We start from the raw sequence: 25,184 nt of genomic DNA on the forward strand, positions 1-25,184 counted from the left end.
TTGACATGTATTAAGATGAATTGCGAATCAACCCAGCCCATTGTGTGCTTGGATAGATAACGGACGATAAGCAAAGAACAACCGCAAATAGTTGAGACACTTTTAAAGCACATAACCAACACGTATTGTCAAAAGAAATTCGTATAAAGCCCACTGATATCTATTATTAATGGACTAATAAAAAGTCCTGAACTGTTGGCCTTTTGTGACCAATAAATCTTACTTCTGAAAACTTCAAACAGAAAATCATACGAATACAAAAATGTACTTCCGAGTTACTGGTCGTAACTTACTAGACTGAAATATTGTTTTGCACAATGAAGATGAATACGAACAGCTACCAACTGACCAATCTTGGATCTGAAAAGAACCAGTGGTTGACAGTATAATTCAATTCAATTCAAAATTATATTATCAAAGACTAAATTTCCGTTAAAGACACAGGACACTATTGGTAATTGTCACAAAAACAGTATTCTCACTTGGGTATCTCAACATCGGCACAAAATAACTAACCTGTGAAAATTTGAGCTTAATTGGTCGTCGAAGTTGCGAGATAACAATATATAAAAACAAATTGTCACACGATTTCGGGACATCAAAATCTAAATCAAAATTCGTGGAAAATTACTTCTTTCTCGAAAACTGCGTCACTTCAGAGGGAGCCGTTTGTCACAATGTTTTATACAACCAACAGCTCGCCATTGCTCGCTACCAAGTAATATGTTATGCTTACTAACAATTATTTTGAGTAATTCCAATAGTGTCTACTGCCTTAAAGGCAGTGATAATTACTAAAAATAACTATAAATTTGATTTCGAGACCTCAGATTTAGAATTGAGGTCTCGAAATCAAGCATCTGAAAGCACACAACTTCGTGAGAAGACTGGTCTTTGACAGTTACAAATAGTGTCCAGTGTCTTTAAATCAAAACAAAGTTGTCAAACCATAAAGCTGTGATCGAACCACGATCTATCGAATTATACTCGGATGTATTAAGTTTTACGATGCTATATATATATATAGAGGGTCCATATACGATTGCTAAGGAATACATACTTTACGGTGATTTGACCACCAAATTGTTTACAGTCTCCATGACAACATGTCCGTTGAGTCATCAGTGGCCGAATTTCAGTAGAGTTATCTTTTTCACAGATAACCGCCACACCTTTGTCGTGTGTATGCTACTTTTACAGTCAATAGACCCTATAATATAGGCAATAGATAACAACAAGTATTGTATAATGAGGGGGGTTATTTGGGTCCGTCCATGGTACGAACTCTGACATGATAGCCGCCACTCATCAACCTCGTACCCCATGATGATTCGACACACCCCAAAACTCTTGATGCAGAGGGACAAACGACACTTCTGAGGGTGATGTGACAGTGGTGTCGAGGTTGTCCACACCCGCAGTTGCATTGTCTACTGGATGCTATCAAGTTTGTGGATTGACCCACAAAATAATATGAATCAATAATGATATGCAATTATAGCACCCAGACGGCACCCTGGTTGCATTGGTCACTCGTAGTCTAGTTATGTTTTTTTTTCAACACCATAATGTCCTCTTATTTTTCACAGTTAGTATTATTTCAAGTCGTCTATTTTGCACCTTTGTTTGACTGTTTGAGAAGTATGTAGCTGGTTTCCGGTATACAATTATTAATGCTTTGACTTCGATCTCTTTTTGCTGTAACTTTATTACGATGTGCAGTTTTTAATGAGTGGGGTTTAGGTAGGTAATACTTTTTAACATAATAATTTATGAAATGGCCATAAGAATTACTAAGATGCAACTAGAAACCAAAGTGGCTCTTTATATTACTTCTGTAAGGAGACATAAAAGGCAGTGTACACTATTGGTAATTACTCAAAATAATTGTTAGCACAACACCTTACCTGGTAACGAGTATAATGGGGAGTTCTTGGTGGTATAAAACATTGTGAGAAACGGCTCCCTCTGAGGTAATGTAGTTTTCTAGAAAGAAGTCATTTTTCACGAATTCGATTTCGAGACCTCAAATCAAGCATCTGGAAGCACACAACCTCGGATGACAAGTTTGTTTTTTCTTCATTACATTCTCGACGACCGATTGAGCTAACATTTTCCACCGGTTTATTATTTTATGCATATGTTGAGATACACCTACTGTTAAGGCTAGTCTTTGACAATTACCAATAGTGTCCAGTGTCTTTAACCTTGGTAACTGCTTATCAAGCTGTTTTCAAAGTGAGGGTATTGTGGCCGAGCGGTTGACTCAAGTTCTGTAATTTACAGAATGCCGGTTGGAATCCTGGCCTATAATACTCAGTCGCGACACTTTTGTCTCTGAGCAACGTACTTAATCATAATTGCTTCTCTCCACCGAGGAGTACAAATGGATACTGTCGAGAGCTGGGGAGTGATGGACTTGCATCGTGTCCAGGCGAGATATAAGTATTCACCGTCGTTTATTGCCAAGGAAACCGACTATAAACACCGGCCTGATGAGCCATATTGGCTCTGCTGTTTTTTTTACTGTTTTCAGAATAACTATAACAAGTATTCGAACAACTGATATCCGAATAGATGAACAGGAGGTGCCGGGTTTCATCAATGCGTTCGTTTTCTCCGAAAACATCAAACGAGTCAGATGCTTAAAACAGGAAGCTAGGTATAATAGGAAATCAGTGCAGGTGGTTTGATTTGGAATAAGAAATGACCATATTGCAGAACCTCATTGCAGTAAATGACAGACCCATCATTTCTATCATTCGAGAATAACATCCGTATCCATTGATTCTAAACACGATTACCTCGTTTTTAAGAGTTGTGACGCAAGAGAAGACAGACTGAATGGACGCTATACAAAACTTCTGTGAAAACTGAAAATGTTTAAATGTACATTGGCGCCAACTATGACACAAACTGAGCAGGACACAATGACAATAAACCATGACAGCTATAATATATGCACTGAAAATTAATTCAACAGCGTCGTCTGAGACTAGCAGGGCATTCGCACTGAAACATACATAGAAACTGTCTCTCAGCTTTCCACCCGTGCCTAATTTCTAGAGCTGCTTAAGCAGAAAGTACTGCTTAAAAATCCCTTCTTAGCAATATTTAGCAGGTCCAAAATTGTATGGTTTTTTTTGGGTGCTGTAACCGTAGGGTTACCCTGTTAGCATTGTTTCGCTTAGCTTTGTATTGCATAGAAAGTACAGAACTGAACAGGTTTCCCGACGGGAATAACATTACTTTTTGTGAGAAGTCTTCTGAAAGGAACTGGGGGTTAACACCTGTTAAACACAGTCTCGAAGTTTCGATCAGTATGATATGTTCGTCTTCAAGTACAACTTACAAGCCATGTTGGTTGTGCATTATCTACAGGCTAATTGGAAAAAGGGTTACAAACGTTTTTGAATCTCTAAATGTATGACTTTTATGTATTATTTTGTATACCGCTTGCAAATGCCATGACATAAAAAAAAAATGCTTTGATAAATTATAATGAGAAAATAGCAATGTGGAAAGTCCTAGCGCAGGAGAGGGATGTTGGCTACCCTACAATGTGCGAGTTCTCTGTTGTGGCATTTTGGGGAAAGATCTTTTGAATTAGGATGAAAGTCAAGCAACCCACCTGGATTTGTTTAACTACTGCTTTAAAGTAACTCTGTCACTAATACGAAATTAGGGCTGAACAAATTGACGACGGTAGACAACCTGGCTCCCAATAATTCGGAGATACAACAAACCAAAAAATGGACGTCGAAGTGGATAACTTTCTTTCAAATTTGACTCCACTCCCTGAATAAATAACAGGGGTGAAAGAGTCCAAAGGAAGAACCAACAAAACAGACCACTGAAAAATTCATAACATCGTCAAGGACAACACAGTAGCGTGGGGGTGTTTTCTGAATGGACCACCGGCCACAAAGTTGACGCATCTTGAACAAATACACACACTGCGCAACAAAAGAAGACGAATGGGTTCAATGAGGCTTCGCTCAGCTAGCGAAGATGTTTTCACAGTTAAGTGTCAATATTACTTGTTAGCTTTCTCTACAAAGTCATGGCAATTTGAGTCGTCAGAAATATGCACAGGGTTGTTGATAACACAATTTAGGTCAAGCTATTTGCACGAGTATAGCTGAAGTGCGGTAAGTGTAGAGAGAGGGCTGCGCGAAGCCCTTTCATCTCGTCAGAACGGATTCGCGCTAAATTCTATTGCTTCACCAAATCATGGAGGTAGAATCTATTTCTTCCTCCATGACCAAATTATATATATTATACTTTTTACTGTTGAAGGCAATATTATGCGTTGTTAAAAAAATAATGTACTGTCCAAAATTCAAAATCGTGAGACTTGCTTGGTACTTTTTTTTTCTTTTTCGGCCAAACCTTTTCATTATGTTTAGTGCAATCGCAAGAACACGATGATGTTAACCTTAGTATTCCTGGGATACAAACAAAAGAAATGGATAGCCTCAAGTACGTAAATTAACCACTACGTTGAGAAATTATACTCCATCATCATTAGAACAATAACTTCCACGAGCGCCAAAGAACCTTTTCAAAGCCAGGTAATCCGCACTTGATCATGGCTAATGCCCCGTAGGAGCGATTTTGAAATCGTGCACAATTTTGTTATGCAGCTTAGGTAAGACAACTCACTGGAACTGAAGCAAACTAAAACCGATGGTTCGAGAAGATTGTTTTGTTCAGCGCGTTAGTAGAATATACCTTGAGGTGACGGGCGTGGGTACTGAGATTTGGAGCTCGGGGCCGGAGCCGGGATCAACCCCCCCCCCCCCAAGACTCGGAAAGTCAGACTCGAACTCCGGTTGCTAGAAGCAAAGGGGCATTAAAAAAGAGAAGTGTCGGGTAGGAAATGGAGGTCGCTCTTTAGACCCAACACTCATCTCTATCTTTTGAATGACTTACCGATCTTGGATGAGGGTTGTTACTCCGATGACCACAAATGGGCCCAGGCAGAACGTTCAGCAAGTTGATAGACATCGTGGTCAAAAGGATGCGACGATGTCTATAAAACATGTGATTTTTTTCCAAGAATTCAAGACGTCAAGATCTTTGGTCACAGTCGAGTTGTCTGATATAGCCACTTATATAATTGAAGACATTTCCTAAGCAGTGATTACCACACTTTTACTCTTCAACTTAACAAATTTCTTTGAAATTACTTTGAAAAGTGCTCCCGCGAAACCTCCCCGCTGCTGCCTAGCGTCCGAACTCCTTGCCATCGCACGTGTGCAACTGAGAGACGTTTTGTTGTTTGTTGCTAACCATATAAAGGCCTCGGCACATTCAATTGAACGCCCTCTTCCGACACAGCTGGTCAGCTCATGCACTACGGCTGTTCCATTATTCTGACGGGGCATTTCATTTAGCCACAATGGTACAAGTGCTTGTAGCTAGAGCTTTTCAAACATGGCTTTCGTTTTATTCTAAAAATATATATTTTTTTCTCCCCACTGATTTTTTTTACTATTACTTTAATTATACAAATCATGTACCCAGCAATGCTTTGAACTCATCAGTTACCAAGTGCACCCCTTTATATGTATGGAAGAGTAATACTCATGATGACCGTGGAGACTGCTTAATTAAGCATGTTAATAAATCCAATAGAAGTGGATGCTTCAAGGCAAAGCTCTAATAATGGCTCTTTGTATGAACAACGGTCAGTTCATTTAAGACTGTCATAACTTATTATGACATTCCATTCAATGTTTACATACACATACTATTATGAGATACTGTGAGCAAGATCGGGCGGGCATGAGCGCCGGGACTAGATTTTGACCAGAGCCGAGACGTAGCTCTCAAATTGACCATAGTCTACCATGCTCAAGTGCATGGTTTGATATAGTCTACTTGTGCTCTATGGTTGCTGGTTAGTCTAGTCGGTTTAGTCAAGTCTATTCGCCACCAGAACTTGCTCCATGATGTAAAACTAGCCAAGGGTTGGACTCCTAACATTGCATACAATGTAACGGAGTCTAGGGTATAAAGGACCCCTTCCATTGTACAATTGAGATAGGCGCCCTACCAGTGTCACGCTATACCGTTAGCGGTATCTGAGAAAGTTCACCCAGAGACAACACATGACCTTCAGCATTTCAATAACATAGCCAGTCTACTATTTTGTCTTTCTTCAAAAGTTGCAGTAATTAAGATAAGTGAAATAATTTAGATCAAAATCACAAAGACGTGCACCCTTGGTACAAACTTAACCACTACAGAGAGAAACTCATGCGTTGAGCCTCATGTTAGATTTGTGGACAATTCGCGCGGTTATAGACTCTCTCCGCGTTTCCCGCGACACTGGCGATATCGCTAGACTACTGCTCTCCTGTTGAGTTTTTTTTTTTTTTTTTTTTTTTTTTTTTGGGGGGGGGGAGATAGTATACATTTTTAGTCGGCAGCCAGCAGCTTCGCCCGAGAGCAGTTTTCGATTTTCGGAAACCTGAATAATCTCACCGCGACAATTCTAGCCTCATGTGAACCCATTTTTTTCTGAGAGTCAAAAATTTGAAGGTGGTAGCTGTTAAATACACTGGACACTGTTGGTAATTGGTCAAAGACCAGTCTTACCTGGTGTATCTCAACATAGGCATAAAATAACAAACGTGTGAACATTTGAGCTCAATTGGTCGTCAAAGATAGTTGCGAGATATGAAAGAAAAAAAACACCCTTGTCACACGAAGTGTGTGCTTTTATAGATGCTTGATTTCAAAATCTAATTCTGAGGTCTCGAAATCAAATTCGTTGAAGATGACCTATTTCCCGAAAACTACGTTACTACAGAGGGAACCGTTTCTCACAACGTTTCATACTATCAACAGCTCGCCGTTGCTAGTTACCAAGTAATGTTTTATGCTAATAGTTATTTTGAGTATAGTGTCTAGTGCCTTTAAGGATTGTTGAACATTGTAGAATATTGTGGACGCGGGGTTGTTGACGTGTTCAACTTGGGTCATGCGGGGCTAACTACTCGCCCTCTCAAAGTGGCACAATTTTGCTAAAAAGGTGTAGGAATGTTTAGCCCAAAAGCCGAACGGCTGACCTACTAAAACAGTTTAGTTGTCAGACATTTTAGACATTCCCCCTTTTTAAAGCCAGTGGATACTATTGGTAATTACTCAAAATAGTTATTTGCATAAAACCTTACTTGGTAACGAGGAATGTTGAGCTGTTGATGGTATAAAACATTGTGAGAAACGGCTCCCTCTGAAGTAACGTAGTTTTCGAGAAAGAAGTAATTTTCCACGAATTTGATTTCGAGACCTCAGAATTAGATGTTGAGGTCTCGAAATCAAGCATCTGAAAGCACACAACTTCGTGTGACCAGAATGTTTTTTTCTTTCATTATTATCTCCCAAGTTCGATGACCGATTGAGCTCAAATTTTTACAGGTTTGTTATTTTATGCATATGTTGAGATACACCAACTGTGATGGCTAGTTTTTGAAAATTGCCAATAGTGTCCACTGCCTTTAATAATTGGGTCTCAGAATTCATCACTGCAAAAACCTACCTTTCTGAAAGTTTGCCTTGTTTGGTAGATACGTGCGCTATACTTCGATAGTGTTTCGATCAACGGGAATACTTAGCTACATACAGCAGAGATTGTTCCTTGATTTATTATTATTATTTGCCTTTTTGACAGTTGTTGTTATGAACACACCGGTAAAGCAACAAACCCGTATGAATTTAACCCTGACGGTTCTCTCGCAACTTCGACGACTATTAATTGAGTTCAAATTTTCACAGGTTTGTTATTTTATGCATATGTTGAGATTCACCAAGTGAGAAGACTGGTCTTCGACAATAACCAATAGTGTTCAGTGTCTTTAAATGTTTTACACTATAGTTTTATTGTATAGGCTATATTTACATTGGTATAAGATTAAAACAATCGAATCGGTTAAAACGAATCAAAAAGGTTTGAGATAAAAACATCATTCTTTTTTGAGAATTATCAAAAAAGCCCTTTAAAATAGTTTTTGTTTTGGTTTGAAATTTTGCAAAAGTTTGGCCACATTTGTGTTCAACCGGGTTTTAATATTGGCCAAATTTCAAAGCTGCTTAAACAGCAAAAATTTCTGCTTAGCAGAAATGAGCAGGACACCAGTCAAAGCTGTACATGTGAAATGATAGTCTGGTAACCTTCTTCCGGTAAGAAATTTGTATTGTTCTTTTGTTGTGCTGAAAGTATTCCTTAAATTTGGTTTTCACCGTTCAAGTTTTGTTTTGTTTAAATGACACAAATGAGTTGTAAGTCTTTGGTATTTACAGTAAGGTTGTAAGTTTTCCATCTATTTTGTTCTCATCGTTCTGAGACAGCTAGATGGTTCCGGAATCATGTGGTACCGACACCGGAGCATGTGACGGAGCACCTCCTTAAAGTGCGGGTGTTTGACCCCGTAGATGACGGGGTTGACGGCGCTGTTGAAGATGATGATCGCCCCAGTCCACGGGATGATGGGATCGCTGGGCGGTATCAGCAGAGCAATGAAGAAGGGAGCCAAACATGCAATAAAGGCGCACACCACAATGAAGAGATTTTTGGTGATCTCAAGCTGCCTCTTGTTGATCTTTACGGTGGTGCTGCTATTCGACGCGGTGGAGGAATCCGGCATCTCAATGCCCTTTTCCACCATCTTCTTCATGTGGCCTGTGACGTGGCGGTAAATCTTGAAGTAACAGACGAACAAAATGATGAGTTGGATGGGGAAGATAAAAGCAGATCCCAACGAACTAAAGAGATCGCTAGATTCAGCCGAGGTGTCTTGAGTACAAGTCTTGTACTTGTCTGAGTAACCCCATTTACCGATACCAAAGAATGGAAGGGAGCAGACTAATGCTGGATAGAGCCACGTTAATACCAACATGGCTGTTATTTTCTTAGGTGTGTAGATGGAGTGGCATAAAACCTTACTTGGTATCGAGTAATGGGGAGAGGTTGATAGTATAAACAGTGCTAGAAACGGCTCCCTCTGAAGTGATGTAGTTTTCGAGAAATAAGTAATTGTCCACACATTTGATTTCGATACCTCAAGTTTAGAACTTGAGGTCTCGAAATCAACCATCTAAACGCACACAACTTCGTGTGACAAGGGTGTTTTCTTCTTTAACTATTATCTCGCAACTTTGATGACCGATTGAGCTCAAATTTCCACAGGTTTGTTATTTTATGCATATGTTGAGATACACCAACTGTGAAGGCTAGTCTTTGACAAGTACCAATAGTGTCCACTGCCTTTAACCAATACAGCTAATTTAGAAATAATTCTATGACATGTTTCCTAAGTGTCGTTTGAAAATGAAAGATGTCCATGAATTCATGGCTGAATGAGCTCAAACGAAAGACAAAAACTGCTCTTCTCAAAAGTCACGATTTTTTTTTTATCAATGCACTTTACAACATTCATAATCCCTGTACATGGGGCGTATATACATTTCCTTTAACTTTATCAACCCCTGGGGGTTGTACAAACCCAAGCTGATTGGAAGTCATCGCTAAGGGGTTAAAGGCAGTGGACACTATCGGTAATTGTCAAAGACTAGCTTTCACAGTTGGTGTTTCTCAACATAATATGCATAAAATAAAATAAAAACTGGAAAAATTTGAGCTCAATCGGTCATCGAAGTTGCGAGATAACAATGAAATAAAAATAACCCTTTTCACACGATTTTGTGTGCATTTAGATCGTTGATTTCGAGACCTCAAGTTCTAAATCTGAGTTCTCGTAATCAAACTCGTGGAAAATTACTTCTTTCTCGAAAACGATGGCACTTCAGGGGGAACCGTTTCTCACAAGTTTTTATACCATCAACCTCTCCCACTTACTCGTCACGAAGAAAGGTTTTATGCCAAGAATTATTTTGGGTAATTACTAACAGTGTCCACTGGCTTTTAACCAGCATCACTTTCAAATACCCATCAGCAGCGGAGATACACATCTTTACACTTCGGTTTTCAAGGGAAAGCAATTATGGTGATTTGTCTTGCTCAAGGACACAAGTGTCACAACTCAAACTCTCACTCTGGTCTGGTGCCCTTACCCACCCGGCCAGGACACACCATGGCCACATGTATACCATTTGGGCACACTCTTTTAATCAGTATCTCCATACAAAGATGCCCTAAAATGTCGGTAAAATGTTGACATCTTTCCGTTTGTATGAATACTATACTGTGAGTGTGAGAGACCGTTAACATTATGATTTCCCGTTGTCACAATATTGACCAATCTTTAATTAAGCATAGTTCCATTAATTAAGCAAGTGTCAAATTGGAACAATATTTTGCGTCCGAAGGCCCGACCAACCTTCCCCTGCTTGTAAAGGAAATAGCACGCTTAATGCACCCGATTGAAGCCTCGGCTATACAACTTTACCGGAAACTGGGCAGCCTTGGACAATCGAAATTTCCAAACTCCTTTACTCCTGTAAAGGCTGAGTCAGTGTCGAAATCGTTGTTTTCCGACTGTCACCTTGCTTTATTCTGAGATTATTTGAGACCATGTGACTTTTTTTAGCTATTTCTCAAATCTTATCCAGTTGAAGATTGTCTGAGAAACGGGATTGTCCATTTCTTGTACGCACTCTGGGTTTATGCCTCCGTAAACACAGCAGTCGGCCAACCCGGATCTCAAAGTCACGGGGTCACTTTGCAGAAAACATTGCCATGTGATCCATGGCGGAAAAAACCCGTGTCTGATTTCAGATGGCCAAATTTAATAGTGGAATAATTGAATAATGATATCAGAATAGACGACTGCTGATCGGGTTAATTATAGAGCCTGATTTCACAAAGAGATAAACGTGTATAGAAAAAGGGTCATTGCATCATTAATGTTCTTGTTGTTTTTGTCATATTATTAGCTTTTTGTGAGAAATGTTGCTGTCAGATAAGTTGCTCAGAATGTGTATATTATCTACAGATACGCCTATTATTCACGCATGAATATGTATGCGAGCATTTGAATTACCCTTTTTGGGATCTATTAATCAAAGATTATTGTATAATTGCATTGCATTGCGATATTTCAAAAAACGCTACCACGTGAAATAAAATTGACACCAGTTAATTTGATTGTATCTTCTTTTACATGGGATTAAAAACAAAAGGCACAATGTGCCTTTAAGTGTACAAAGCTAATTGAGATAAAGCAATGCTTAATGATGTGTTTTTTTGATGATGACGAAAAACGCACCGTTTCCTTTTAACAAAATATTTGCTTGGTTTTGAAGTTTCGCCAGCAAATAATTCTTTTTGCGAAACCGCAAAACAAAACAAAAATTGTTTTTACGAAAAGTGTTGATGAAACTATTTTCAACACCTTTGTTCGCCCAGGGTTCACCAACCAGGGTTCAACAACTTGCTCACAACTCGCCTCCTAAAACGGGGAAACCCCCCTTCTGCTGTAGACACCGTAGCTGAGGTTGATGGATTTTTTTTTTCATCAGCCATCTGAAATTGGACACGGGATTTCCGTCATGGCTCACAGGGCAACGTCTCTGCAATTTGTGGTGACCCCGCATTGGATGTGTCGTTGTGTATTTACAAAACCTCATTGCGTTACAACCCCACAATCTTGTACTGGTATTAGCGAGAGGTAGCAAACTTAACACGGTCTCAGCATAATCTCAGCTTACACGCGAGGTTGCAGTCGGAAAACAACGCTTTTGACCCAGATTCGGGACTTTGTAGGACTATATGAATTGGGAGCTTTCTATTTTCCAAAGGTTGTCCAGTTTACGGTGAGTCTGTTACCAGCACGGCGCTGTGGTTGCATTGCGTGTTATTTCCTGTAGAAGCAGAGAAAGGCTTGTTTGGCACTAGACGCAAAATGTTGTTCCATTTTCATAATATGCGGAACTATGTTATGGTTAAATCATGGAGGAGGAAACATGATCAGTCAATTATTATTACTATAGCAATGAGAAACCAAATCGGATATTGCAATTACAAAGTTGTAGCGATCTCTCACACTCACAGTAAAAGTCATTTAAACGGAAAGGTGTTAACATTTGTACGAAGTACAATCATTATGTGTAGGGTGTATATGTTGTATAGATACTCAAATACAAGAGTATACCCAATGGTGTTACGAGGCCAAATACAGTGGCGTGTCATGGCCGGGGGGTTAAGAGCACCATACTCAAGCTCTTTAGTTTATGATCAGCACAGTGTAAATTCAAGTCCCAGTCAAGGCACTTGTGTCCTTGAGAAAGGCCACTAATAACCAAAATTGCTTCCCTTAAAAAAAGTTGTAAAGATGGTTATGTGAAAGGGCTGGTGGGTATCTTGGAAGTAAATATTATGCTGGTTGAACCTATAAGCGGTGACTTAAAATCAGATTGGGGTTGTATATCCCAATGGAGTTAATCAAATTAAAGGAAATGTATAAATTTGCCCGATGAACAGGGATTATTTAAAGCCCATATCTAGCTACTTGACGTGTGTACGCTGTATTATAACAATATTGTTGATGTTATTTTATATAAGCATCATTATTAACATGCCATTGGTGCCTTTAAAAAGGGTTAAAGGCCAGCCCTGAATTAATCGTAAATGTCCGCATCATGACTGATCAATTGACACAGATTGTTGTTTCCTTTCTACAGCTAAACCATAGGGAGGTTCGTCCCAAGTGCACTTTGAAAGAACGCCTACCCAGATAACCGGCTTCATAAGACACCATGACCATGGCAACTGATTTAATGACAACCAATATGGTGACGACATTAATGACAGAGACGCAAACATTTTTCATCTCGCCCGAAAATGCTACCAGTGACAGCTATTTTGTTATGACAACTGATGACGAGTTAATCAATTCAACTGATGATACTTTTGTTGAGAACTTCACGACCGCTAGCGATGATATCCTCGTAACAACGCCAATGGGAGACGGTCGAACCTTCCGCTTTGAGGACTACACGCAGCGAGCCATCATCGGCAGCCTCATCTGCTTCGTGGCCATGTCTGGCTTCGTAGGGAACGTCTTGGTGATTCTAGCCGTTGTCTTATCAAAGAAGCTGCAGACCCGCACCAATGCTTTCGTCGTCAACTTGGCCTCGGCCGACCTTGTGACTTGTCTACTTGCACCGTTTGTAGCGGTGGCGCTGTTCAGCATGAAGGGCTGGCCGATGCCAGAGGTGGTCTGCACTGTCGCAGCTGCTATTGGGTTTACAAGCCTTGGCTGCAGTATCATGAACCTTGCGGCCATCTCCATTAACCGATTCGTGCTCATCACTAGATCCATTGGAACTTACCACTCCATCTACACACCTAAGAAGATAACAGCCATGTTGGTATTTACGTGGCTCTATCCAGCATTAGTCTGTTCCCTTCCATTCTTCGGTATCGGTAAATGGGGTTACTCAGACAAGTACAAGACTTGTACTCAAGACACCTCGGTCGAATCGAGCGATCTATTTAGTATGTTGCTATCTGCTCTGATCTACCCCATTCCACTGATCATTCTGTTCGTCTGTTACTTCAAGATCTACCGCCACGTCACAGGCCACATGAAGAAGATGATGGGGAAGGGCATTGAGATGGCTGACACTTCCAATCCTTCGGGTGCCAGCAGCACTCAACTACACAAGGAACCAGCGGGAAGCTTCAGCAAGAGACAGGTACAGATCACCAAGAATCTCTTCCTTGTGGTGTGCGCCTTTATTGCCTGTCTGGCTCCCTTCTTCATTGCTCTGATGATACCGCCCAGTGATCCGGTCATCCCATGGACTGGGGCGATCATCATCTTCAACAGCGCCGTCAACCCCGTCATCTACGGAGTGAAACACCCGCACTTCAAGGAGGTGTTCCGTCACATGCTCCGGTGTCGATACCACATGATTCCAGAACCATCTAGCTGTCTCAGAAAGATGAGATCAAAATAGACTGAAAACTGATGACTGTAAATACCAACGACTCTATACAACTCATTTTTCTTTTTAGCAATTTGAACAGTAAACAACTTGAGTGGTGTATAAGGAGCACTTAAGAAAACTTAAGAAGGGAATCTATCAAAATAGACGACTGCAGATCAGGCTAATTAGAGCCCGATTTCACAAAGAAATAAACATTAATTTGTAAAAAAAAAAAGTAATAACCATTGTGTTGCCGAAATATAATTAGTTTTTCATCTCCTTGTTTGTTGTTTCTCATTAAGTTTTCTTTAAAATAATGTTTTGAAACAAACAATAATGTTGTCGTGTCGTTGCGGATTGGTTTAGTTCACCGGACCCACGCTCTTGTGTCGTCAGCACTTGATCATAGTTGCTTTGTATTATTAAATTAAGTTGGAAAGGTAGTGCATTTCGTTTTACTAGCCAGGCTCGAGAAGTGGGTCATTTCCATGCATCTTTATGCACTGTGAAGAGGATAAATTTGTTTCAGCCCGTAGGTGGCAATGTGTTCCTAGTGACCATTGCTTTGTGTCGATGCGGGTTGTTTAATGTCCTTTTCGGCTTGTGCACTGGAAACTATAGGGGATGATCTGGGCAAATCGGATAGTAGCACAAGTTAGTTAGGCACTATTGGTATTTACTCAAAGTAGTTATTTGCATAAAACCTTACTTGGTAACGAGTTATGTGGAGCTGTTGATAGTATAAAATGATTGTCAGAACGGCTCACTCTGAAGTAACTGAGTTTTCGAGAAAGGAGTAATTTTCCACTAATTTGATTTCGAGACCTCAGATTTAGAATTCGAGGTATCGAAATCAAGCATCGGAAAGCACACAACTTCGTGTGAAAAGGGTGTTTTTTATTTCATTATTATCTCGAAACTTCGACGACCAATATTGAGCTCAAATTTGCTATTTTAAAGCATAATGTTGAGATACATCAAATGAGAAGACTGGTCTTTGACAGTATTACCAATAGTGCCCAGTGTCTTTAAGTGTTTAAAACTTTACACAAGATTAAAACAATCATGGAGGTAGAACAATCGAATTGTTGAAAATAATTAGCTACTGTTTGCCTTTAAGTGTACCAAACCTTGAGATTAAAGCAATTCTTAATGATTTCATATCTTATTCCTTTATTTAATTCTGTATTTATTTTCCTTACTTCTTGCTTTTTTATAATTGTTTTTTTTTTCCCCGTTAATGTTCTGTCTTGTGCTATTGTAACTTGTTTGTTGTACCTTGTATTGGTCGAATAAATAATAATAATAATAATAATAATAATAATAATAATAATAATAATAATAATAATAATAATAATAATAATAATAATAATAATAATAATAATAATAATAATAATAATAATAATAATAATAATAATAATAATAATAATAATAATAATAATAATAATAATAATAATAATAATAATAATAATAATAATAATAATAATAATAATAATAATAATAATAATAATAATAATAATAATAATAATAATAATAATAATAATAATTGTTTTTTGTTATGATCACCAAAAAACGCGCCGTTCCTTTTCAAGAAACTGGACACTATTGGTAATGTCAAAGACTAGCCTTCACAGTTGGTGTATCATAACATATGCATAAAATAACAAACCTGTGAAAATTTGAACTAAATCGGTCGTCAAAGTTGCGAGATAATAATGCACGAAAAAACACCACTGTCACACGAAGTTGTGTGCTTTCAGATGCTTGATTTCGAGACCACTAATTCTATTAATCTGAGGCCTCGAAATCAAATCCGTGGAAAATTACTTCTTTCTCGAAAACCAAATTACTTCAGAGTGAGCCGTTTCTCACAATGTTTGATTCTATCAACCTCTACCAATTACTCGTTATCAAGAAAGGTTTTATGCTAATAATTATTTTGAGAAATACCTGACCACTGCCTTTAAAGAATGTTGTTGATAATACTATTGTTATTGTCAACATCTTTGTTCGCCCAGGGGTCATCAGCCATGGATCAACAACTTGCTAAACTTGCCTCCAAAAATTACCCCTTCTAATGTTTCATAACACCGCTACAGTGTGGTTGCTGATGTCGATGGATTGTTTTCCCCATTTTCATCGGCCATTTGAAATCAGACACGGGATTTCCGCCATAGTTGTAACAGATCAACGTTTCTGCAATGTGTGCTGACCCCACACTGAGATCCGGGTTTGCCGACTGTTGTGTACACAAAACCCCAATGCGTACATAGCATGTGACGTACCAGTTTCCCAGACATTCTTGTGCTGATAATATTTTAGCGAGAGCTAGCAAGAATCACACGGTCTCCGATTATCGCAGCTCGAAGTACGCGAAAACAACGACTTTTATCTCGGACTCGGGCCTTTATTGGAATATAGGAAAATAAAGGCTGTGCAGTTTACGGTGAGTCTGTTTACGTGTTATTTCCTTTGAAAGGAAGGTTGGTTTGGCATATTTTTTTTTAAAGATAAAGTACACAATTGTTAATCGTTAGATAAAGTTTCAACTACTTTTTTTTAAGGTCTCACATTGTTTTGAATACTTCACCAGCAGTTCATGTAGGCCTACGTATACATGTACATATATGTGTGTACAGCCACAAACACGGGCACCATTTTTTTTCAAGTCCATTTTATGAACAACAGTTTAATATACAACCAATGATCATGCACTGATATGTAGCAGTTATCTCATCTCATTGTATGTCAAAACAATTAACAATCGCTAAGCTGTGTCAATTATAGGGAATAAAAAAAGGTAGATTTTTTTTTTGAAATCAGATCTCGCCAAAATTGGGCTCCGGTGATCTTGTTAACTCTCAATGTAGGTATGGGCTCCAGATAATCCACTCTGCAAAGAGTCAACAAATTTTTGGCGAGATTTGATTTTCAGAACACCCTTGTAAAAGAAAGCAAATATAAATGGCAAAAGAAATTGTTGTCGTTTGAGATATCACCATCTATTTAAAAGGTTCGTGTGGAGACAATAGCGTAACGAACCTCATAGTTCTAGGACAGGATTTCCTTCCTCCATGGTGTTTGCATTTCTTCTTCCTGTACCCTCAGTGGTTAACGCTGTATATACATGTATTTATTATGTGGGCTTATGTGGAGGCTAGGGTCATTTGAGTTTCCCCACCATGGACCCCCTTTAGCTTGAGGAATGTCTTTCCGGTGTCAAGGACCATCAGATCCAGCGCCACCTGTTAAAGTGTCTGAACTCCGAAACAGCTGACTATAGAGGTCTAGTTCTCAATACATCGATGGGTGCCACTGAATTAATAGGGAGGAAGCAATTCAATTCAGATATACATTTATTTGCATGGTTCTATGATAAATAAAAGCTAAGTACATGTGATAATGGAGTTAAAGGCAGTGGACACTATTGGTAATTACTCCAAAGAATTATTAGCATAAAACTTTTCTTGGTCACGAGTAATGGGGAGAGGTTGATGGTATAAAACATTGTGAGAAACGGCTCCCTCTGAAGTGCCATAGTTTTCGAGAAAGAAGTAATTTACCACGAATTTGATTTCAAGACCTCAAGTTTAGAACTTGGGGTCTCGAAATCAACCATCTAAACGCACACAACTTCGTGTGACAAGGGTGTTTTTTCTTTCATTCTTATCTCGCAAGTTCAATGACCGATTGAGCTCAAATTTTCACAGGTTTGTTATTTTATGCATATGTCGAGAAACACCAACTGTGAAGGCTAGTCTTAGACAATTACCAATAGTGTCCACTGCCTTTCAGCATAAATAACATAAAGTAGCAGTAAAGCAGGATTAATGTAATATGAAGGGTATATCTGGCTATTTTGATAGCATAAGCTTGTAAATAACAGCCAAACATACAAACAAACAAAACAATCAGACAGACACGCAGAAAACAAAAGGACAGACGAACATAATACATGACAGCTATACTCTGACTGACACAAAATGCATTTTTCGGCTTCATTAGGCCTAATATATTTTATAGTTTCTCAAAATATTCTATAATATTGAGAGTCCAGTAAAAGCGTAAAAAAATTCCTCATTGCGACCTTGGTGTTGTTGGCTTTTAACTTTGGGCAGGTTGGATAATATAAGCCCTGACCGTTAAAATGGCCATAAGTTGCCAAGAGGAGCAGGGACATTTTTTTCAAGATCGATGCTCGGACGTTTAAGAACATTTACTCCGGTGTAGGGTGTTGTTATTTGCAGGGAGCTCAACTCCACGGACCCTGGAACTCTTTATCAAAACATTGAGTAGAGGACACAAGTTCAAGACTAGAGTCAATGGATACTTTCCCCTTTACTGTATAAAATAGCTGTGATACTTTGAAGTTTGTTGGTTTTTATAGGATTTGAGGCATTGCATGGTGAGGTATCAATGTATGTTTGGTTTGCGGTAACACCATGTGTGTATCTCCTTGCCAGGACAGTTCTTTTCAGAACTGAGAAGTCTCCCGAACCCCCGAACATCTGCTCCGCGGCAGTAGAATAAAGCAAGACAGTTCACTAAAAACAAACTCTACCTGGCAAGTAGATACACGCATGGTGTTACCGCAAACCAAGTATACATTGTTGGTTTTTTGTTTTTGTACTTGGAAATTATTTATAATTGCCACTGATTGTTGTGGGAGTTTGTGTGGGGGGGGGGGGGACATGGACAGTGGAACACATATACTGGTTTATTGCTTAATGCATGGGCAAACCTATTTGAAACCCGCGATCAGTAATGTTAACTTTTATGACTAAGTCTGAGTACCTTGAAGATGGGCTATCAAATTGCAAAGAATCGCGCCGGTACCCATTACGCGAGTGTATGCTAAAATGGGCCACGACCTTCGACAAACTGTTTGGCCCAATGGTATATATCAAGATGAAAATGTGGTTATGTAGGCACATGTGTTTTCCAAGACAATCATACCTCCGTGGTCAAACCACAGAGGTCAAACCAAGAACAAAACAAACTGATCTATTGTGTGAGACATTATTTCAAAGATGGATCGTCGTTCTTGGAGGCACTTAGTCTTGGTGCAAGACGTTTCTCTTTTCCCTTTCACGCACACCGCGCCCAATTCACCAATCGCACCGACTCACCTGACTTAGTCCACTCACCGCCCCGTTTCTCCGGGGCGTGAGTGAAGGTGAGTCGGTGCGGGCGCTGTCGGTGAATTGGCCGCGGTGTGCGTGAAAGGGAAACGAGAAACGTCTTGCACCAAGACTAGGAGGCAAAATGTTGGCCAGTTTGGCCTACGAGTAGAAGAGGGCTAAAGTGTAAAGTGTACTCCCTTAAGCTTTGCCCAGACTGAATTTATCTAAAGCTTGTAAACTCAAGCCTGCACAAACATCCTTCATTGTGTGTGTGAAAAAAAATACCGTGTACAAAAGCGTTTGCTAATCGCTCATGACTTTTTTTGTATAGCAACCAGCTAAACAAACTTTTAGTATTTTTTTCGAGCCAAGTATTTGACTCCATGGCAGACCATGTTAGTTCGCAAACTAAAAGGACAATCACGCAATTTTGAGGCTAGGCGTATTTGTGAGGATAATTATATTCTACTTTTAAAACATGTTTTTAACCATATGCATTTCATACCAATCCAAGGCACAGTGTCAGCGGCTTTTAACCGCATTGTCCCAGAGAGGGCGCTGTTTATGTCTTGTGGCGCTAAACTATCATGAACTTCGCTTCAAAATACAAGCGGTTTCCCTAAAGCTACTTTGGACATTCAAGAAATGGTTTATATTTACAGCTTTTCTCCACAATGTAGCTCAGTCACCTTCCACTATGTCTGGTTTAAAATATCATCATACGAAATCGCAAAACACACATTTCGCAGGCTGTCTTGGCCCTATAAGTTTTTTTTTGTTAAGGTATGGTGGACACAGCACTATGACACTGTTAGGTTTGGGTAAATTTGTCTGTATATCACTCATACCAAACAGTGCAGTGATATAATGTCTGTCCTCCATACTCCCTAAAGGTTAATTGAGCCTTCTTATAGTTAGTCACTCATTGCAGTCTCAAGTTCAAGCAGCCGACAGAGTCGGAACAAGACGTCCTGACTCAATGCTGTCTCGATGTGATCTGACTGGACTATACGCCCCAAACCTAAATACATCTTCCTTGATATTTGCATAAACACTGCTTCACTATCAAAACTTAAACCCATAAGAATAAACTAACATAAGTTACACAGCCTTGCTAAAAGACCTCATTAAACTCTAATAAACCTCATTACTATGACAGAGAAAAGCTATAGGGTATGGCCCCTAGTCTACTGTACTTCACATTCTAAATGTCTATTATGTGATTCAGCTGAACGAACAAAACCAAACTATGTTTCATTTTGTTGACCAGTATTCTGACGATGGAATTCAAGCTATTTACAGTAAATTACAAAGAGACAAATACATCCTGACAATATGCAAGATTATACGTGCGAGATTTGCAATGTCTACTTTTCTTATTATTGGTTTATTAAACAATACAGCGGCTAAAACTCTATTATTATTGGTTAAATAAACAATACAGCGGCTAAGAGTCGACATGTACACAGTTTACAATAGCAGTCATTAAAAACTTGGCTCCACAAAATGGCGTGCCCTGTTAGTTCACGACGTATAAGGAATACCATGCAGTTTCGAGGCTAGTTTGTGTTGAGCGTTCTACACTTCTTTGAAAAAAACCTTTCTAGTCGTATGCATTTTATAACAAACGGTTTCAAACGCTTTGCATATACCAACTCGCCCGATCCAAGGCAACGTGTCCCCGAAACGAAATTTGTAACGCCATTGTCGCTATAGCACAGGTCGCTTTTAAGGGCTCAATTCCTTTTTTAATCTGAACAGTCTTTTATTAGTAATTGTATCACCATCTTGTACTGTTTGAGTTCTTGTTTGTGCAAAAAAAAAAAGGGTCAAATGGAGTGTGCAAAAAGGATATAAGTTTCCTTTAAAGTTAAAATGATTCACCGGCTGTAGTTGATTTCTCAAGAAAAATATGACATCATGCCAAGTGTGGGATCAACATTTCCTGTTATTTTGGCAGAAGTATTAGCAGCCACTTATGAACAATACTGTTAATGACATGTTTTGCAACGACCAATAGACTCATAATATCGAAGTCTCATATAGCGCTCTTATCTACCAACAAGGCGCACGTATCTAACAAGGCGCTTAGTATATACATTTTATAGAAAGAGAGGTTATTGAAAGTTATGAATGCCGAGACCCAAATTATGTAGCACCTTATAAGGGTTTACAAGGTGCTACGGCACATTTAGTAGCCACAGCTAGGAACACGGGGCGAACCCCTTCTCTTTTTGATAAATTTAACTGGGTTATTTTAAATGCGTTACACAACACATGGGACCAACGGCTTTACGTCCCATTCGAAGGACTATGCAATGGTTAAGTATATTGCTTAAGGACATAAGTGTCACGGCTGGGGATTCGAACCCACACTCTGCTGATCAGAAACACCAGAGATTGAAGTCGGTGCTCTAACCCGCTCGACCACGACAAAGAATCTGTTTAACGACATACCACCTTGTTTGGATTACTTTAATCGCAAAAATAGTTTTTTATCAAACAAATTTATCAGTTTCGAAACATTTTAATTGCTCTTCTAATTGTTTCGTATTGACCGAAACAGTCATCGTTCTGAGAACGGTTTAACTGATAAACTCACAGTCGAAACCGGAACACATTACAGCAAGACAAATTACCAGATTAACAGCTAACATTTCTGCCTGATCGTCATAACTTCAAAGTTTGTTGATTCAAAATGTATATAAATAGTGGAGAGTGTTCACCAAAACGAACACAACCCTGACAAAAAAATGCATCCTTGTGGAGGTTTCTTTTGTTTTGTCCGTGACATTTGTTCATAGACTGTGTACACAAATTTCCGTGTGGAGCACTACAGTCTTTATAGAGTTCCCCTATGTAGTAATTTTACTCCCCTTTCTTGTTTTGTCCTTAAGAACAGTATAAACTGGCCAAACTCCATCTTGGAAAGGGGGTCATATTCTTGTCAGTAGAATAAGATACTGTTTTTCAGAGGGCTGGGCTGAAACACAAGACAACTAGGGGCATGGAATCACTATTTACATACCATTCTGTTTGCTGGCTTTAGAAAGGTGAAACAAAACCCTGTAAAATAATCCTTAAATTTCCGCATTATGATTGACGACTTAACATCAATTTGTTTTGTCTTTTCTATACAGTTAATCAAAACAAGGAAGTTCGCCACACGTGCACTTTGGAACAACGCCAAATAAACGGCTTCATTGGACACCATAACTATGACAACTGATTTAACAACAACCAATATGGCGACGACAATAATGTCAGAGACGCAGACATTGTTTACCTTGCTTGAAAATGCTACAGATGACAGTTACTTCGTCATGGCAACTGATCAGGAGTTAATCAATTCAACAGATGATACTTTTGTTGAGAACTTAACAACCGCTAGCGATGGTAACATCGTATCAACGCCAATGGGAGACGGTCGAACCTTCCGCTTTGAGGACTACACGCAGCGAGCCATCATCGGCAGCCTCGTCTGCTTCGTGGCCATGTCTGGCTTCGTGGGGAACGTCTTGGTGATTCTGGCTGTTGTCTTATCCAATAAGCTTCAGACCCGCACCAATGCATTCGTCGTCAACCTCGCCACGGCTGACCTGGTGACTTGTCTTACGGCACCGTTTACCGCGGTGGCGCTGTTCAGCATGACGGGCTGGCCGATGCCAGAGGAGGTCTGCTCTGTCGCAGCTGCCGTTGGATTTGCCAGTCTTGGCTGCAGTATCATGAACCTTGCGGCCATCTCCATTAACCGATTCGTGCTCATCACTAAATCCATTGGAACTTACCACTCCATCTACACACCTAAGAAAATAACAGCCATGTTGGTATTTACGTGGCTCTATCCAGCATTAGTCTGTTCCCTTCCATTATTTGGTATCGGTAAATGGGGTTACTCAGACAAGTACAAGACTTGTACTCAAGACACCTCGGCTGAATCTAGCGATACCTTCAGTCTGCTGGGATCTGCTTGTATCTACCCAATTCCACTCATCATCCTGTTCGTCTGTTACTTTCAAGATCTACCGCCATGTCACAGGCCACATGAAGAAGATGATGGGGAAGGGGATTGAGATGGCTGACACTTCCAACGCTTCCAGCGCCAGCAGCACTCAGCTACAGAAGAAACCAGCGGGAAGCTTCAGCAAGAGACAGGTACAGATCACCAAGAATCTCTTCCTTGTGGTGTGCGCCTTTATTGCCTGTCTGGCCCCCTTCGCCATCGCTCTGATGATACCGCCCAGCGATCCGGTCATCCCTTGGACTGGGGCGTTCATCATCTTCAACAGTGCCGTCAACCCTGTCATTTACGGGGTGAAACACCCGCACTTCAAGGAGGTGTTCCGTCACATGCTCCGGTGTCGATACCACATGATTCCGGAACCATCTAGCTGTCTCAGAAAGATGCGATCAAAATAGATTGAAAACTTATAACTATAAAATGCCAAAGACTTTTATACAACTCATTTGGGTAGCCATTTCAACAGTACCAAACTTGAATTATGTAAAACATTTAAGGGAACTCTTACTTGTGGTCGGTGTGATGTTTTTGATAAGGTGTTCACATGCTGCCTCCCTCCCGCATCCACATATCCCTTTGTCAAGGCATTCGTGCCGTAAACAGCGGAGCGACAGGGAGACCACGCGCGCGAGTCGAGATGGCGCTCTAGTGGCGGGCTTCGCTCTGTTCCAGCCGCTTCGGATCGCGGCTCTCCAAGCCACGAACGCATTGACAAAAGGCTAGCCTCACCCCGACCAGGATGTTTGGGTGGAGGGGTTTAATATTGTCAGCATTGTATGTTTTCGCACTATTTAATCCACTGTTTTAATCACGTACGAGTTTAATTGTTATAATTTATGCTACTTTTTGCTACCACCTGCATTTACAAATCCAGCATTGTTAATTGTTATTATTTAAAGTACACACACATTCCTTGTCATTTGATTGGTGGAACACTTCATTCTGTGAATGCGAATAGGATTCGGATTTTCGCAACGAATAGTTCGCGTTTGGTTAGCCTTGATCAAGCGCTCTAGCCGGCCGCGACCGGCATAATCCGATTCCCCACTGAATTCCGCCAGCGCACCCCATACATAACACACATCGTGCATATAACACGTGTACAGCGTAATGTACACACCTACATAGACCATGTTCATGTACATGTATAGTCTGCACGGCATACATTACATTGTACATGTTCATGTATGCATCCAACAGTTTTTACTTGCACTTGTTTACATAAATTATTTCCGCACTCGACAGCATGTCCTTCTTATTTTTCTTGGACGCATGCGCAAACACGCAGTGCATTTATCCTCACATATTTTATATGCGAGTCTGCACCTCACAGGAAGGAAGGAAGGAGGAGTACTTTCGTTTTTTGTTTGAGCCAAGCGTACGAGGTTGAATGTAGAAAGACACGACCGTACTCACGACTTCTCTATACTGTTTTCTCGCTGTACAATGTACTGTACATACAATGTATACGTTGTTCGTGTATGCACTGCGTGCAGGTCGCTGAATCGTTTAATACCTTATTGTTGAATTGAATTGTAAAACAAAAAATCAAAGCTGTGTATTATGTATTGAACTAACTTGTGAAATAGATTACAAATACCAAATTAAATGGCAAGTGTTTTGCAAATGTAAACCAAGGATCTATGTGTGAAGTAAGTACAACAAATACAGGCTGCTTCGGAGCGCCACGGCAGCTCGGCGAAACATGACCAACACTGGGAACAATCAAGGTGATGTACACCGGTGTACATCACTTTTCATGTTACCCGACCCACGAGCCATGTAACATGCGTTTTTGTTGCACGTCACGTGATTGGTTCTCGACCAATCAATTTTCACAGTTTGTGACCGAGGTATAACAACATTTGCTGTTACATGTTACATTGTCTAAACTGTTCATCAAACTTCGTCATGTACCTATAGTAATGCATTGGTGCATTTTACAGACAGTCTTTGTCAGTTTACAGATCAACATCTGACAATGAAGTTTGCGATATTGTTTTCCAAAACTTTCTGGATGGGAAAAACCACACCATTGGTTTGTTTCACAGGACAAGTTGATTGTCTGGTTATTATTTCCCTTTCTACGTCAGTTCACCTTCCAACCATTGCTCTACTTTCACATGGTATTAAAGGGCCAT

General features: G+C 39.8%; 2 protein-coding genes and 1 pseudogene across 2 annotated transcripts; 2 read left to right on the top strand and 1 right to left on the bottom strand.

Moving 5' to 3' along the window:
* Nucleotides 1–8,330: 8,330 nt before the first annotated feature.
* LOC117295646 (rhodopsin, GQ-coupled-like) lies at nucleotides 8,331–9,532 on the bottom strand. The gene is made up of 2 exons (XM_033778353.1): nucleotides 9,513–9,532; nucleotides 8,331–8,952 (listed from the first exon to the last, which is right to left on the bottom strand). Exons 1-2 carry the CDS (start codon nucleotides 9,530–9,532, stop codon nucleotides 8,331–8,333), a joined length of 642 nt encoding a protein of 213 aa, XP_033634244.1.
* A 2,041-nt stretch (nucleotides 9,533–11,573) lies between these two features.
* Nucleotides 11,574–14,134, top strand: LOC117295770 (beta-4C adrenergic receptor-like). Its single transcript, XM_033778514.1, has 2 exons — nucleotides 11,574–11,781; nucleotides 12,649–14,134. The coding sequence occupies exon 2, from the start codon at nucleotides 12,724–12,726 to the stop codon at nucleotides 13,927–13,929; it is 1,206 nt and encodes a 401-aa protein (XP_033634405.1). The 5' UTR covers nucleotides 11,574–11,781; nucleotides 12,649–12,723; the 3' UTR covers nucleotides 13,930–14,134.
* Nucleotides 14,135–16,002: 1,868 nt separating this feature from the next.
* Nucleotides 16,003–24,680, top strand: LOC117296172 (annotated as a pseudogene).
* Nucleotides 24,681–25,184: the final 504 nt, after the last annotated feature.

This window comes from Asterias rubens, chromosome 10, assembly GCF_902459465.1.
Source record: "Asterias rubens chromosome 10, eAstRub1.3, whole genome shotgun sequence".
Lineage (NCBI taxonomy): Eukaryota > Metazoa > Echinodermata > Asteroidea > Forcipulatida > Asteriidae > Asterias > Asterias rubens.

What these genes read in the sequence shown, in the direction of transcription:
- LOC117295646 (XM_033778353.1), bottom strand. Translation starts at nt 9,532, where the DNA reads ATGACTTCCAATCAGCTTGG. An exon ending in ATGACTTCCAATCAGCTTGG is followed by an intron (nt 8,953 to 9,512) that starts GTTTGTACAACC and finishes CTCGATACCAAG; the next exon opens with TAAGGTTTTATGCCACTCCA.
- LOC117295770 (XM_033778514.1), top strand. Translation starts at nt 12,724, where the DNA reads ATGACCATGGCAACTGATTTAATGACAACCAATATGGTGACGACATTA.